General features: G+C 32.8%; 2 protein-coding genes across 4 annotated transcripts; one reads left to right on the top strand and one right to left on the bottom strand.

Moving 5' to 3' along the window:
• The first annotated feature begins 1084 nt into the window (after positions 1-1084).
• LOC123008698 (zinc finger protein 142-like) lies at positions 1085-6520 on the top strand. 3 transcript variants are annotated; one of them, XM_044404664.1, is made up of 5 exons: positions 1085-1173; positions 1225-3446; positions 3937-4186; positions 4274-4940; positions 5000-6520. In XM_044404664.1, the coding sequence occupies exon 2, from the start codon at positions 1262-1264 to the stop codon at positions 2588-2590; it is 1329 nt and encodes a 442-aa protein (XP_044260599.1). In that variant the 5' UTR covers positions 1085-1173; positions 1225-1261; the 3' UTR covers positions 2591-3446; positions 3937-4186; positions 4274-4940; positions 5000-6520. The 3 variants fall into 3 exon arrangements, 2 of the variants coding, with proteins under 2 accessions (XP_044260599.1, XP_044260598.1); XM_044404663.1 differs by having other exon boundaries at positions 4240-4940; XR_006412979.1 differs by lacking the exons at positions 1085-1173; positions 1225-3446 and adding an exon at positions 3817-3883 and having other exon boundaries at positions 4240-4940.
• Positions 6226-8482, bottom strand: LOC123008697 (zinc finger protein 142-like). The gene is made up of 2 exons (XM_044404662.1): positions 8398-8482; positions 6226-8350 (listed from the first exon to the last, which is right to left on the bottom strand). Exon 2 carries the CDS (start codon positions 8318-8320, stop codon positions 6665-6667), a length of 1656 nt encoding a protein of 551 aa, XP_044260597.1. The 5' UTR covers positions 8321-8350; positions 8398-8482; the 3' UTR covers positions 6226-6664.
• Between the last annotated feature and the right edge of the window lie 8908 nt (positions 8483-17390).

Below are 17390 nucleotides of genomic sequence, written 5' to 3'. Positions count from 1 at the left end.
AGGGTGTCCGCGACCAACGATTCGAAACGTTAGTATATTGAAAACAAGATTACTCTCTTAATATGCAACAGAATTTCATGTATTATACATCAAAATAAAGGTTTTTTAAATCTACAGGCCGATACGTTGAGATTTTTTTTTTTTAATTCAATACTTTTAAAAAAAGAACAAAAATGCATAAATGGTGAACTTGAAAACAACTTTACTCGGTCATTTTTCAAGTAATCAATTTTGGTTTTTTTAAGATAATTTAAAAGAATATTCTATAGGCCGATACGTTGGCCTTTTTTTAAAAAAGTGTTTAGTTTTTGAGATATTGTGTTTGATGTAAAAGTCACGATATTTAACGGTAGACCTAAAGATTCGTTTTAGGGTTTTGGTATTTATTACAAAATAATAATTCTTAACAAATTCAACAAACACCATGTAATAAAACACTGTTGTTTTTAAATTATTAATAAATATATTTTGCCCAAAAATGTCTCCTAGTTCATTGCTTTTACCACTAGAGGCGTTGCCAGCGCCGCTTTTATGCAGGATAGGGTCTCTACTTGCCCTTGTACCAACCCAAGCAAAGGACGGATTATGGTCATCTTTATCATGTAATTAGCATAATAATTTGCAGTTATTATTATTAGAAAACTAGAAACAGAAACATTTGACGTGAAATGAAAAAATAAGCTAATTTTGTTGGAATTGTACTTCTATCGAATCTCCCGTGTTTAGTAGACCTGACCATTTTTTTTTCGAAAAAATGTGCGCCTTGTGGGGATCTAAGATTATTTATTATGTATGAAAGTTTGTATGTACTATTCCTTTTAGTTAAACGACACAAGCACATTTTATTTTTCTTTACAAAATCAAAATCAATCATGTTGCGAATGTTCAAAAAACCGAATAGTTGCATCAGTTCTCAATATCATAATCTATATTTTATAAAGTTAATAATTAAGTTTGACTGGGTCTGTCCTGATTTCCATCTCACGTTTGTTGATATTCATTATATAATACTATTTGTGTTTTTATTTTATTATTCTTAATCCCTGAATTCGCAACTAGAGGATTTTGTCTAAATAATAGTAAAACGTAGGTCAAAATAGTAGTACGAAGTAAACTTTTTGTTGATTGAATGTAAACTCCAGGAAAATACCGTGGAATTACGTTTACCCCAAAGTTAGTACACCCAATACATACATTATAAATTTTATATTTTTATGATTTTAGGACCTGTAAAATATGACATAATATTCTGAGATATCTAATGTTGCAAAGCAAACTAATGTCTGGGGAAATAGGATTCAGTTGTGATCAAAGATGTGAGACCCTCAAGTGTAAATTATGTAGTTTTGAAACAGATTTCAAGCTTACTCTGCATTATCATATCAGAAAAGTCCACAGTTCAAATAAAAATGATGGAGTTTGTAGAAAAATTGCAAAATACAAATGCCGCAAGTGCCATTTTGCCGCCTATTCAGTATTACTGTGGTTCAAACATAATGTTAGAAAAAACTTGAATATTCATGAATTTACTAAAGTTTACAAATTTGAATGCACATATTGTCCATTCAAAGCTGCTCAGAAGGTAACATTACAATTCCATATCCTTAACAGACACACTCCATCTGAAGAAATTAAATGGTTTCAATGTGAACATTGCGATTACAAAACTAAACTAAAATCATCATTAATTAAACACATCAATTTAAAACACACACTTATTGATGAATCACAGTGGTTCAGTTGTGATTTGTGCAATTACAAAACACAACAAAAACGGTATTTAAGAACTCACAAAATTTACAATCATTCACAAGATATTGTCATGTATGAATGTACCCAATGTACATACAAAACAAAAAATCGACGCCACCTGAAATGTCATGAATTAAGACAACATACGACTCTTAATGACGTCCAGTGGTACAATTGTGAGCTCTGCACCTACCAGGGGAAACTCAAATCAGATGTATCGAGGCACATGCGATTACGACACGAAGAAAAGACTTTGAAAAAGAGAAATGAGTTCTCTTGCACCTTTTGTCCCTATAAAACCTTGTTTAAACATTCCCTTAAGAGACACGTCCAGAGGCTCCACACTGCACCTGAAGAAATCCAATGGTTTGAATGTGATCAATGCGACTACAAGGGCAAATGCAAAAGATATTTTAACCTTCACAAAAAAATTCAACACTCTGATGGTAGTGTTAATAGGATCTCATGCGATATTTGTTCCTTTAGGACAACAACCCAAGAGGCGTTGAAGAAACATATCGCAAAAAGACACCCTTCAGGAAAGTTGTTGCACGAATGTCCACACTGTTTTTTCACCACGGGACTTAAAACTTTCCTTAATCGTCATCTTGTGACACAACATGCTGATGCTGAACAAATCAAGTGGTTTAAATGCGATAAATGTGATTACAAGGGAAAACTTAAAACTTATTTGATGAGACATATTAAGTTAATTCATAGAAGCAAGGGCACTAGTAAGATGTTTACTTGTGATTTGTGCGAGTTTAGGAGCAAGAGTAAGGAGAATCTAAAGAGGCATAAGATTAGTAGGCATATCACAATTCAAAAAAATATGTAGTATATTAATCCTTAGTTCTTAAAATTTTCTAGAAAACAAGTGCTATTTTTGGTTCTGTCACTTCATTTTAAGTTGTTGTAAAAGTACACTAGAAATATTTATTATAAGAAGTATAATAATAAAAAACTAGAACCCAAATTTCTATTTTGACGCTGCCAACCTTGCAATAATTATTCTACATTTTATGATGCTAGGGAAAAAGTTCGTATGACAATTTTTATCTACTCTTTAGTGTAAATTTTTAGCTTGGGTTAAAAAAGAAAGAAAACTATTTCAAATTAACAAGGTAGAACAATTGATAATAAAGAATTGTGTAACTTTTTGTACCAACTTCTAGTTCCAATATTTACAAAACCATTTTAATATTTGTTTCCGCAATTTTTTGTTTTAGGTACAATTGGAGGACAAATTACTTCGGTCCTCAATGTTGGAGCCCTTGAGTGGCATAAAGTAAGATTTCGTTTCGTTAACAATGACTATGACACTTGACGGCAAGATCCCCAACTAAGACATTTCTTTTGATAGTTTTGTAACCTTTTTGGGAACAACTTTTTTCACACTACAGGTTGATTCACGAGGAATAATGAGCCTAACCAAATTCTTGATGCAACCATCATTACACTTTTGCAAGTTGCTTTTCGACACTTAAAAAAAAACCTATAATTTGAATCCACGATGCCCATTTTTGACAAACGTTACAATTTTATTATAAACTGAGCAAAATGTGGACTTATTCCAATGATGAGAAGACTGACATGATTTCAGCTTATGTAGAATGTTTGAAAAATGCATCTCCTGCTTCCTGTGTAATGTCCAATGAAATCTCGAGAGAAAGAGCATCTTCTGACACGATCAGGTTAGTTTTGAGAAAATTGGGTTCCTGTTAAGTTTTCAAAACGAAGGGTACCACTGAATGAAACTTGAATGAGTGTCTTCCATATTTCGTATCTTAATATACCCATTATTGTGTTGGTATTTCAATTAATACTTCTCCCTGCTCTTTGACATATCGCAAAATTTAAAATCGTTTATAGGGGAAAAGAGGATGAACAAAAAGTCAAAGTCATTTTTGCATATCTTATAGAAACTCGCGTAACAATTTTCTTGAAAACTGACTTTTTTTATATAATTGTAATATTTATACTATGAAAAAATTAATAAAACGAATTTAAAAGAAAGTCAAGAAATGTTATTGTCCCTGATACGTTTCTTTGTCACTATTTCGCACTTATTTGAATTAGTTCTATCAACACATGATGGCCGTCTATTTTATTATTTTTTAGGTTATAAAATGTATTTGTTTTGATTCAAATTCAAATAGTAAGTAGTAATTGTAAATTTTGTAGATTGCTAAGATGCCAGGCAGACGATGTGCAGTATTTGGGTGCAAAAACAACCAGATGAAATTGAAAGCAATGGGAATAGATATTAAATTCCACACCTTCCCAAGTGGTACAGATGCTGTCTCGTCAGCAACAAGAAATGAATGGATACAAAGATGTAGACGAGTTAAAATTAATCCTCTCACTAGCGCAATTTGTTCCAGCCACTTTACAAACAAGGATTACGAACGTGACCTAAAGAATGAGTTGTTAGGTATTACATATCTTTCACTATAACGTTAAAATTTTCAAGTTCTCCTTTAATAGGTAAACCATTAAACAACCTACAATTTGTTATTAGGTTTGCCTTTGAAAAAAAAGTTAAAAAAGAAAGCCGTTCCATCGTTACATATGCCAACGTCAGGAGAAGAACAAAAGCTCGTTGAATCTGATCGAACTAAGCGATTAACACGAAGAAAGCAAAAGGGTCTAAGTGAGAAATTAATTGACAAACCGGCCACAAGTCCACCGCAATGTGGAGAACAAAGTTACGTTCAGGGCAAAAGTAGATTCTGTGCGGATAGATATACCGAACTCCAAGAAAAATACGAAAAACTGAAACAAGAATTTTTCCATTTTAAACTAGAAAGCCAAAGAACAATAAAATTATTGAAGGGACAAGTACGATATTATAAAACCCGACATGACAAATTGAAGAAGAAGGAGAAAGATAATGGGTTAAAATGGTTAAAACTGGTATTAACGGATTAGCTAATGTCACAAAAAAGAAAGAAGTTGGAAGGGAAAGAATTTTAATTTTTTTACTATTGCTATTCTCAATACTTATTAAATATCACGTAATAAAGTTACATTACATTTTTTGTTGTATTGAATCACTTATAAATTGGTGTATGATTACATGAAAAATTATACAGGTGTTTCAGAACAAGTGCTCCAGAGAAAATGCCAAGTAAAACATCAGAAGCAAAAATGTATCTATTAAAAGTGAGAAATTATGGGGGTTTAAGGTTTGAACTTTAACTCTATTTCTGTTGGAATAATAATTTGACATGCTTTTTTGCTGCAGGCTATTAGAAGAGAAGCTGTATACTGGATTGTAACGAGGTTTAATGTTATTTGTGGCTTTTATTTGCAAAGTTATTGAACCTTTACTGAATAATTATGAAAAAACATATACAGGGTCGCTAAATAGTATGGATACAGATAAAAATTTTCATAACTGTTTAACAGAACTCGTCGAAATTTGGGAAACAGTTAGAAGTGTTCAAATTCTATCATCTGAGACCTTTTTTAATTTTCTACCATCATTTATTTTCAAAATACGAGGCTAACTTGATTTTTTTTAATGGCACGTAGGGTCTAATTTAATTATTTTTGAAACAGCATTTTTTTCGTATTTTGATGTAACATATGCCCACCTTTATTGTTATTAAAAGGTAGAAAAATAAAAATTCAAAAATGTAATTCTAAAACAGTAAAACATAATTAGCTTTGAAAATGCTATTATTAGCGATTTGTCACTTGCATATTAGTCAAAAATTAAACTTGTGTGCAATAATTAGTTTAACAATGGTACATTTAAGTGAAATTGAGCTTATAGAAATTCTCAAGTCACTAGAACATCGTTTGTAGCATAAAGATTATGTAATTAAGCTTTTTTAATTAAAATGTGTTCTTTTTCAGTTAAAATAAATGTTATTTTAATAATTATTATTAACTTTTACTTATTTTTTGGTCAAAGTTCAGGCGGCAAAGAGCTAACGATAGATAAAGACAACATTTCCAAGGCTAACAAAATTTTACATGTTTAAAAATTTTATTAGTTCGATATTTTTTTTTAACTTTTGATTAAAATAAAAATGCTCTCTTTAAAAATATTAAATTTGACCCTTCTTGCCATTAAAAAAAAATCAAGTTAGCTTTGCAGAGCAGAGCAGAGCAAATAGAGATAGAAATTTGATAAACATCTGAGACGATGGAATTTAAATACTTTTAAGCATACTCGTATACCAAATTTCAATAAGTTTTGATGAATAGTTTTCATAATATTTAACTGTATCCATAATTTTTAGGGACATTGTATACAAAATTATCGGTAACATTAAATAAACTTAAAAAAGGTTTAAATGTCAAAAAAATTGTCTTATTAAAGTATATTTCTCTTAATATATTCCTGAAGTTGAGGTTTTTACTAGAGACAATCAATCTTAGTTTTAAGACTCTTAAAAGAGTCTAGAAAATTTCAAGAATTTACAGAAACTAAAGTTCAAGAGCTCAAATTTAGTTTTGTCTAAATTTACTTAGTTTGCCTCATAGCACTGTCAATGTGGAAAGGATTTATTCTAATATCAGTCTAAATAAAACTAAAACCTGTAATAGTTTTTTAACTGATGTTCTTGCTGGATTTTTACATACCAAAGAACTGATTGGTAAAAATAATTGGTGATATGAAAAGATGTAAACAAAGTAAAGTTTTTAGTTAGGTTTTTTTTCTTAAATTTTCGTTTATTATTTTTAATGTTTTTATACACTTACATCTAAAATACGTTTGTTTTGTTTGTAACCGTGAATAAATTTTTATTACATTTTTTTTGTTGAGTAATTAATATAAAAAATATCACAAATTTAAGTAATAACTATAATGTAAAGGTAAATGTTTGAAGTAATTTTGTGGTTATCAGTTCAAGACTTCAATTAAGCTAGGGTGGCAAAACTGCAATTTACACTTGAGTCACTTCTTTTCAGTTGAATGCATGGAAACCTTATGCCTCTTAACATTCCATTTTGTTGTCGACTTGTAATCGCACAAATCGCAACTAAACATTTTCTTGTCATTATTTTCATGAATTATTTTAATATGTCTAGCCAAATATCCCTTAACCTTTGCTTTATAATCGCAATCATTACATGTAAACCATTCGACTTTTTCAGGGTCGGTATGTTCTCTTACAATATGTTGTTTCAGATGTACCTGATATCTCGTCGTGAAAAAACAGTGAGGACATTCAAGCAACAATTTCCCTGAAGAGTGGGTTTGTGTGATATGTCTCTTCAAAGCTTCCTCAACAGTCGTCTTAAACTGACAGATATTGCATGAGAATTTCTTATCACTAGTATCAGAATGATGCATTTTTTTGTGATGACTGAGATACTCCTTGCATTTTCCCTTATAGCTGCATTGATCACATTCAAACCAGTGGATTTCTTCAGGTGCAGTGTGGCATCGGATGACATGTTGATCAAGAGCACGAGGATATATTGTTCGAAGAGAACAGAAATTGCAAGTGAAATAGATGCCAGTTTGATTTCCTGGTTTCTCTTTTGTATGTTTTAATCGAATGTGTGACAATATATCTGATCTTGTTTTGGAACGGTAACTGCAATGGGCACAATTGTACCACTCTGCATCATGTGGGATTGCATGTTGTCTTATCATGTGGCATTTCAGGACCATTGAGTGTCCACTTTTGAAGCTACATTCTGTACATTCATACAATTCTTCAGACTTGAGTTTTTTCAAATTTTGTTGAATCTTGTCATTGCAGGAATCACAAGTGATATAATCAGGTTCGTCGCTTCTGTGTCTCAGTTTCAAATGTCTTGTTAATGAGGGTTGAATTGTAGTTCTAAAATTACATTTCGGACAATGCAACCATTCTTTTTCCTCAGGTGGAGTATGTTTGTTAATCATGTGGTATTTCAATGTACATCCTTTATTTGCTTTGAACGGACAGAGAGTACACTCATATTTGAATTCCGTATGTCGTCTTCTTAAGTGGAGTTTCAAGTCACCTCGATGTTTCGTTTTGTATTCACATTTCGGACAGTTATGCCAGACTGTATGTTCGGGAGATGAATGATTGTAATTTTTGTGTCTTTTTAAATTCATCTCTTGTTGAGTTTTGTAGTTGCACAGATCACAGCTGAACCATTGAAGAGCATCAGTGTTTTCGTGTATGACACTAGTGTGCCTTAATAATGATGACTTGGATTTGGTTTTAAAGACACATTGTGAACAGCACAACCATTTTATTTCTTCAGAGGGGGTATGCCTGTTACGGATATGAAGTTGTAGTGTCACTTTTTGGGCAGCTTTGAATGGACAAAATGTGCATTCAAATCTGTAAACTTTAGTAAATTCCTTCATATCTAAGTTTTTTCTAACATTATGTTTGAACCAAAGTAATACTGAGTAGGTTGCAAAATTACACTTGCATTTATATTTTACGATTTTTTTAAATAATGTCTTTTCATTTTTATGCAAATTCTTGTGTACATTTCTGACGTGGTAATGCAAAATAATCTTGAAATCTGTTTTGAAATTACAAAGTTGACACGTAAAAGCCTCAGGTGTTTGACCACAAGTGGATTTCCGTTTATCCAACATTTTCTACGAAGTTCCAGGTTGTATTTTTTCCTGAAATTAGTAAAATAATAATTTTATACAGTATTGTTTGTACTAACTTTGAAATTAAGTCAACAGTAAATTGTAGTGGCTTTTTTGAGTATTTTCATTTTTTGTCACGTTTGACCTACAATATCATTGTTTGTGTACTATTTCGTATAAATCTTTTATATGTGAATTCTGGAAATTGATAATATAATAATTTGGTTTCAAAAATTTAAAAATATCTTTGTTAAAGTTAGTATATTTAGTTAATTTTTATTACTAAATACAAACTGTGATAAAAACAAACTTAAAATAAATTTAATAAAAGTGAAGAAATCGTTTACGATATTTAAACGTTACTTAATTTTAGGATTTCTCGTAATTTTGATTTAGATCAATCAAATATTTAGAAAAATTCAAATTTCTTAATGTCGGAGCAGATAAATAATCAATTTTAGAATTATAATAATTAAAATATACAAGGTGCCCATTTTATCAGTTCTCTCCTTAAATTTTATAAATAGGCAACCAATAATTTGTAAATTTCTTGGTGTTGTTCGCATTATTATACATTTGAGTTTTGAACTTAATTGGTTTTGAAGTTTTTGATAGTCAAGCACAGACTATGATTATTCAATTTAGAATAATTAATACTTTAGACAAAATAATTTATGAAACGTATAATATGTTGCCTATTTTTGCTTCTTAAACGCTATGGCATTTTTTTGCACTCTTCACGTGCGAAGTACAGGGTGATTCATTCATCTCAGCTCCGGTCTTCAAAAATAAAAAATAGGGTGTTCCATTTAAAAAAAGTTATTTAACCTTTAACAAAATGCGACATTTTTTTAACTTTGCGTCTGCAATACGACACTGCAATTGTTTTAAAGTTTGTACTTTACAGTGGTATTTTTTTTTTCTAGCTATTTTAACTTTTTGTGTAATAAAGTTTTAAAAAGAAGTTAACGTGGGAGCGTTAACAACTCGATTTTTAAAAAATTATTTTATTTCACTCAAAATTATTATTACACTTATTTTAATTATTATTATTGTTGTTTCACTTTACAATTATTTCACTAACTTCACAATTAATTCTCGAATTAATATTTAGACTATTAACTTGAACCAGACTTATTTCAGACTAAAAACACATTTTTCCTATCCTGAATTTAATAAAAATTAGTGCAACGGTTGCAAGGTTTTTGATGATGGTAAAGCGCGTGATGATTACGTTTCCTTATGGAAGCTTCTAGTTAATCCATAGGCACGTGGATGGAGATATCATAACAAAGAGGGTGTTTTTGTCAAAAAAACAACTTAATTCAAAAACTAAGCATAATCGACTAATAGAAGTTTAGCTTAAAAACATTGAAATTAAAAGCTACATTCAAAAATGCCAAGAAACATATGGTATTTGTAATGTAAAATTATTTTTATTTAAGTAACTAAAGTTAACAAAATTACAAAAGGCAAAACAAACATTAAAATGAGGAACGCGCACTTCTAAGTCTCGTAGCGTCTACCCTCGGTCTTACGACGACTGCGCCGCAGTTGGGGCGCTGGGCATTTCTGCCATGGCGGCGGGCTTTGCCGTTACATGTTTCATTTAAAAAACATAAGTTTGTATTGTAATTTATTTTTGGGCAACCCTGTATAATTAAAAATATTTTCCTGAAATGTGTCTTAGAATTTAAATAAAATCTACAAAATATCAAAATTCCCACTTAAAAAATAACTGAGGTACAGAAGACCGGAGCTGAGATGTAAAAATTTATAAAAAATTTTACACTTTATTTGACGGACGTGAAATAGTAGATTATGTTATTAGGAGTAAAAGTGATCGTTTATGTGGCGAAGCTGAACGTTCATTTTGCCGAACGGAGTGAGACAAATGGATTTAGCGGAGCCACATAAACTCACTTTTACTCCAAGTAACATATACTATTTTATCTGCAAACGATTCAGATGGAGAGAAAAGAGCAACACACCAATAATCAAGTAAATCATCTCAATAATCAGGACGCTTTGCAATAAAATCATAACAAACGTCACGCGTCAGTTTCGGAATTTGTGTTGAGATTTCGAAAGTGATGTTGATTGATTTAACTGGTGAATAACTAGCGTAGTTTATATCTACCTTGTACCTCTCCAGAAAATACTGAAAAAGCGAAAGAGACAAGAAAGAGACAACAATGGTAAATGTCAAAGTAAGTGTCAAGTAAAAGTGAAAATGCCTAGGCGTGAAAACAGTGTTTTTACTCCATGTCTGAAAAGTAAAACTTTTTCCTGTGTCATTTAGTCATAAAAGTGGTCACTTTTGTGACGTTTGCGGATAAAAATATTTTTCGTTAGGTACCTACATGCTATTGATGTTTTTGTTCTGATAAAAATGTCCTCAAATGGTTAGTAATTATTGCAATTTTTAAAAGAACATTTGCTTTCCATAAAGTTATTAATTAATGAGGTTAAGAATGGCTTAAAAAATGTCTCACAGATATACTAAATACGGGACAAATCCCAGAACAGTTCAAAATAGCTCAGCAGTGGGATTCTGATCTTTACGTACGATACGAATACGTGCAAATCTCGAAGGCACTGGAATTCTGATTTTACGAATCGAGTATGAAGGCCGGCACCAAATGTCATTTTTCCACGGCAGCAGTAGAGGTGCCGTGATGGTATCGTGGACGTATTTTCGCATGGCTAATCTAAAATTTTAAATGTAATGTTACCAAAATGTGGTATTGCTAACTTTGGAATTTTAATAAGGCCCTTTTGGATGCAGTGTATTCCAAATTCCACATAAAGAATATTTAGTATTAAGTTTGTCAACAGATCGGTGTTACAACATTCCAAATTTTGATAATGACTCTTTTTAAAATTAAAGAAATTGGTTCAATTTTTCAATTTTTAAAATAGAAATATGTAAATTGAACTTATTAATCATTATTTTTTTATATTATGTTTTGAAGCTTGAACCAGTCAGGGTCCAACAGTGCAGAAAAAAAAAACAGCGATGAAATAATGAATTATATAATTATTAATAATATACAGGATGATTCTTAAATAGACCACCGACAAAATTTTATCACAACTTCTCAAGGATAAATGGAGGCAAACTGTACGATTTTTAAGTTTATACCTTTTAGGGGCTAAACCTCCTTGATCCGTGCCACTTACTGAGTTTATGAATTGTTGCATTGATCAAGTACATTTTGATCAAATTAATACCATGGTTTCCATTACCTGTATAAAATATAATAAATAATACTATTTACGAACACATTAGTGGCGTATGCTTTACCTCGAAAATAACTTTATTTGGAGAACGATTAAACAAAGATTTTTTTTAATATGTTCTCAGCATGTTCTCATTTGATACTACCAAGGATAAAATTTTGTCGGCCTATTTAAGAATCACCCTGTATATAATTTAATATGCATAATTATTATTATTATTATATTACGTACATAATTATTATTATTTGCCTCAGAGGCAAAATCAAAGAAAAAAATATTGAAGATAGATAAGAGATGATATGAGTGAAATTAATCGGTGTTTATTGTTAACTGCTAAAAACTAAAATGAATGGTTTTTAAATTGGGCCTTGCGTTAATAATTGATATAATTGATATAAAAATACTTCTAGTAAGGTTGTTATTGGAGTAAAAATCATAATGGACCCATTGCATCTAATTTTTTGAGGAGACCGCATGCGTCACCTCCGCCCCTTTTGTAACCGCGAAAAAGAAATGGTCCAATCAGAAGTGAACAGTGAAACGCAAGTTAGTGTAATCTATGGTGATTAGGTTGGTTGTCTGAATGTCTACAAGGGCACTTGACCGGCTTATGTTAGCGTGCTCGCGTGGTTATAGTGTTTTGTATAAGCAACTTTATTAGAACCGTGTTGAACACGCTTTTGACGTTTCGTTTTAGGTTATCTACACAGTGACTTTGGTTGGTAGCGATTGGCATTTTATTCTAAAGCAAATTTAAAAATAATGGGTGGAGTTATTTCTCCCGCCGCGCATGCGGTACCCTCGATTTTTCCTTGATGCAATGGGTCCATTGCATTTACACAAAACAAAAATATCGCAAAACAATGCGTATCAAATGTCCAAAAACTCATTTAACCTCAAAAAGTAGATCTAATAAACACAGGCAAATCGCCTACTTTTTAGGGACATTTTTTAAGGTTGGCTATCGTTACTCGATACCGAATTTGAATCAATTTTGCGTTCGAAGCGAGTTCGGCATCGAGCACGTACCTTCGAGACGATACGTATGGTATCGTGAGATCAGAATCCCCCAGCAGACCCTTGCCATTCTGAGACCAGGAAAACCAAGTGACGACCCAGCTAGCTACCGACCAATCGCACTGCTCAGTGTCTGTTACAAGTTACTGGAGAGGCTAATATACAACAGAATATATCAAACCGTGGACGATATCATCCCGCCAGACCAGGCTGGATTCAGATCCAACCGAAGCTGTTGTGAACAAGTGCTAGCCTTAACGTCATATATCGAATCAGGATACCAAAGAGGACTAAACACGTCAGTAGCATTCGTTGATTTGACCGCCGCATACGACACCGTACGGCTGGACGGTCTAATACTAAAACTAAATAAAATAATACCCTGCTCCAAGTTAACTAAACTTACGGGAAACATGTTAAGAAACCGTTACTTCAAAGTCACTCTTGGACAATCAACTAGCAAGTCATTCACCATCAGAAATGGATTGCCCTACGGATCAGTGCTAGCCCCTATACTCTTTAATCTTTACACCAGTGATATGCCGGCAATCAACTCCCAGAAGTTCTGCTATGCTGACGACATCGATATAGCCACCCAAAGTAGGCTCCTAGAGGATGGTGAGGAGACTCTAACGGCGGATAGAAATCTTCGGGAGATACTACAAACAGTGGCGACTATGCCCAAACCCAAGCAAAACCGAGGTATGTGCATTTCATCTTAATAACCGCCTTGCAAATATAGACGTAAATGTCACATTCTGTGGTAAAAGAGTAAAACACAACAGCCACCCCAAATACCTTGGCGTTACACTAGACCGGTCCCTAACATATAAAAGACACTTGGAGATAACCGGACAAAAACTAAATACCAGGAACAACATAATTAGAAAACTGGCCGGACTACTTGGGGAGCAAAAGGAGAAACACTACGAACGGCAGCCCAATCACTTGTTTTCTCAACGGCAGATTACTGTGCACCAGTGTGGTACAAGAGCTCTCACACTAACAAAGTCGATGTGCACCTCAATGACACTATGAGAATCATATCAGGAACCCTAAAGTCCACTCCAATTCCATGGCTTCACGCACTAACGAATTTAGCTCCTCCAGATCTGAGAAGACAACAAGCTGCTGTTCGCGAATGGAATAAACTACACGACCCTAGCCACCCTAGAACTCTGCCAATCCACAGAATATTGGATAATGCTCCAGGCCGCCGTCTTAAGTCCCGAAACCCCATTTGGCAAGATAAGGTACTGGCCCACCATGAACCATTTCATATTAAAGAAGCCTGGGAAACCAAATGGACAGCCAACCATGACTTTAACCACAATGACCTACCGTTCCTCTCCCAGGAATGCAACTGCCTAGGAAGGCATGGTGTAGCCTTAACCGCATCAGAACTGGCCACGCCAGATGCATGTCCATGCTGTACAGGTGGGGACTCTCGGACACCCAGGAATGCGACTGCGGAGCGCTGGCTCAAACTGTAGCCCATGTAGCCAATGAGTGTCCAATAAGAAGATTTGAAGGAGAATGGAACGAGATCCTGAATACCACTCCTGCCGCCGTGAATTGGCTGACCTCCCTGGATATTTATTTGAATTATCTCTCAATTTGTAGAAGATCTTGTTTATGTACACATATACGTACATGCTGTACCTATAATAGTTGTGGTGAATTTGTAGATCGCCATACGATAAATAAATAAATAAAATTAATAAGGTGACAAAATCAAACTATTTTAATTACTGTTCGTACATTATTTGTTTTGTTCAAATAAATAACACCTATGCTCTCAGCTGATTTCAGAACTTCCCTATACAGGCCGATTCAGATAAGATAATGAGCCTGGCAATCTGGTGATGCACCCCAAAAAACAAATTTCATTTACGCCTTTGATCCAATTTCAATTAGGATTTGCAAGTTGAATCCAAGTTTTGTGTCACTTTGACATCAGTGCAGAGAACGATTATTAGTGCCAGTCTTTTCGGTGTAAACCCAATACAAAATGTATGAAACATTGAAACATTGAAGGTAGGCAAACAGTTTTTTTTATAAATCATAAATTGCTTGTCAAAGTACTATCGGAGCAATACAAGGTGATTCTTTTAGGGACTATATTAGAAACTTTTTAACTTCTAATGCAGATAGAAATTTGAAATTTTGTACACAAGTCAAATCGACTAGTCTAAGTTCTTCTTCTTCTTGGATCTTCTTGGTATGGAAACGATGAACAAAAACACGATTAGCCCGTCACACCAAACTTTTATTTAAAAACACAACGCGTTTCAACCATAAAGTGGTCATCCTCAGGTGAGAATAAAACTAACTAATTTAACAATGGTAATGCCTTGTATACTAATTTGTCCGACTTTCACTTTCCCTACCCCCAACTAACGAGTAGAGGAGAGAAAGGGGATGGGGCCGTTGTCTGAATTCATAAGATTATCTCTATTTTTAAATATTTCAAGACTCTCGAAAGCATCAAGAAATTTACAATTATTGACTACTCTAATAATTTTTACATTAGTTTCATCGATTTTATGGTCTTTTTCAAAAATATGTTGGGCTACACTTGATTTTTCAAATCTGTTATATCTAAAATGAGCTATGTGTTCTTTAAACCTAGTGTTTCATAAATCCCCGATTTTTCTAAGGGTCCTACTTTATCTTTGGGATTACCAAGAAAACTTTTGAGACTTCTGCCAGAGTTGTAAACAACTTGGAGTCAAGATTTTTGAAAATTTTACTCAAACCTCTTGTGATTGAGGGAGTATAAGGTAAAGTTATAAACTGTGTTTTCTTTGGTGTGTTTGTAAAAGTCGTGGAATTATTGACCATTTTTCTATATTTAACTTTTTGAACCATTTTGTTAATTATGTTAACATCAAAACCATTACACTTTCCTGCATCTTTAATAATTTTGAGCTCTTTTTCAAACCTTGTATGAGTCAAGGGAAAATTAACAAGCCTGTAAATTAAAAAGTCATTTTAATTAAAAAACTAGAAAAAACTATAAAATAAAAACAATAACATGTTTTTGTGATTATTTCAAAAATTGTAAGAGATAGGTATGGGACATGTTGATAAAAGTCCTTCTACAATTTAATGTACTTTTGATTGCCGTTGAGAAAATAGAGTCATTTTATTTGAAAAAATTGAGTTATAGCTGTTTCTTAATGATCATTTTCAAAAAATCATACTAGCCTTGCAATTTGACAGTTGCCAATTTTGAAAATTCTAGAAAACTTTTCAAACCTTTGGTTATCGAATGCAAAAAAAAAATATTCACTTATCGCAAAGGGTTCAAGAGCTGTGATTTTTTGAATGAACCGCTGCAACTGGAAATTTTAACCAAAAAATTGACATATGTTAAAAACTATGACAGATAAGACTAACAACTAGGTACCTTTTACTTAGTTTAAAAAGGAGAATTCAAAAATGCAATAAAAAAAGTGGGTACCATTTAAAATTTCAAAGTTGGCGCTAATTTCTCGTAGTTCTGAAAGTTCAGATATTTTGAAAATAATTTAGTTGAACTCAGACTGGTTGATTTGAGTTGTGTACAAAATTTCAAATTCCTATCTGCATTAGAAGTTAAAAAGTTTATAATGTAGGCCCTAAAAGAATCACCTTGTATAAGATAACTTGGATTGCAAATGCAAATCGTAATTAAAATTAGATCAATACGTAAATGGAATTTGTTATTTGGGTTGCATCACCAGATCGTCAGGCTCATTATCTTATCTGAATCGCCCTGTATTTACGAACGGATTCGTCCACAACCAGCAGTTTTCGCCTCTACGCATCTCTTCCATCGATATGTTTCTACGTTGTCGTTCTGTCACTCTCTCATAAGCGGACGAGGACACGAGGACAGCCGAATTCAGAACATAGAAAACAAAACTAGCTGATGTGGTCAAATCCTACCGGATTTGAGGAAGAGTTTCATTTTTATTTAGTAAAGTGTATTTTAGATTTTAAAAATAATGTTTATGTCAGTTCGAGTAGTTTCAGGTCGGTTCAGGTCACTTTAGACCACTTCGGGTTACTTCGGATTACTTTGGCTTGAAGTAAAAAGAAAGTGTTAAATGTATTGACTTGATTTTCAAAAGAAGAAAAATTCTTAAGGAAATGTTTAAATTTAGTTGTAAAAATGTCATTCGAGACGTTTCAAAACATCGTGCTACAAAAGACAGTTGGGGAGACTAAGAAAGTGTCAGATGTACTGGATTAAAAAATTTCTAGACTTGCAAAAAACATTTAAAAATCTCTTAAARGAATGCTTAAATTMAAAAAATGTCATTCGAGACGTTTCAAAACATCGTGCTACAAAAGACAGTTGGGGAGACTAAGAAAGTGTCAGATGTATTGGTTTAAAAAATTTCTAGAGTTGCAAAAAAACGTTTAAAAATTTCTTAAAGCAATGCTTAAATTTAAAAAGGCATTTTACTAAATTCATTCGCATCACTCGAATAAAATAAAAAAATACACAACACATAACACACTATTTCATATTTGATTCGCCTACACTTGATAATTATCAAATTCTCATCGTCTGTCTGTTTCAGAAAAAAAACTCACATTTACCTAAAATCACTGCTGCCACTTGAAAAAATTTAAAAAAATACACTTCACTTGTGGACAAATCCTGTTGGATATGACTAAGAGTTTCATTTTTATTTAGCAAAGTGTCTTTTAGACTGTGTAAAATAATGTTTGGGGCCCGTTGGGACTCAGAAGGCTGCGCCTCCGACTGGGGCTTACGGGGGCCGCACCTCCGATTGGTACTTACGGGGGCTGCGCC

The sequence above is a fragment of the Tribolium madens genome, unplaced genomic scaffold (genome assembly GCF_015345945.1).
Source record: "Tribolium madens isolate multiple individuals breed KSU strain unplaced genomic scaffold, Tmad_KSU_1.1 Scaffold_71;HRSCAF=194;Tcas5.2_LG6, whole genome shotgun sequence".
Classification (NCBI taxonomy): domain Eukaryota; kingdom Metazoa; phylum Arthropoda; class Insecta; order Coleoptera; family Tenebrionidae; genus Tribolium; species Tribolium madens.
Note: the sequence above shows the minus strand (reverse complement) of the source record. Positions and strands in the feature narration are given on the sequence as shown.

Excerpts from the sequence above, each read along its gene's own strand:
- LOC123008698 (XM_044404664.1), top strand. The coding sequence starts at position 1,262 with ATGTTGCAAAGCAAACTAATGTCTGGGGAAATAGGATTCAGTTGTGAT.
- LOC123008697 (XM_044404662.1), bottom strand. The coding sequence starts at position 8,320 with ATGTTGGATAAACGGAAATCCACTTGTGGTCAAACACCTGAGGCTTTT.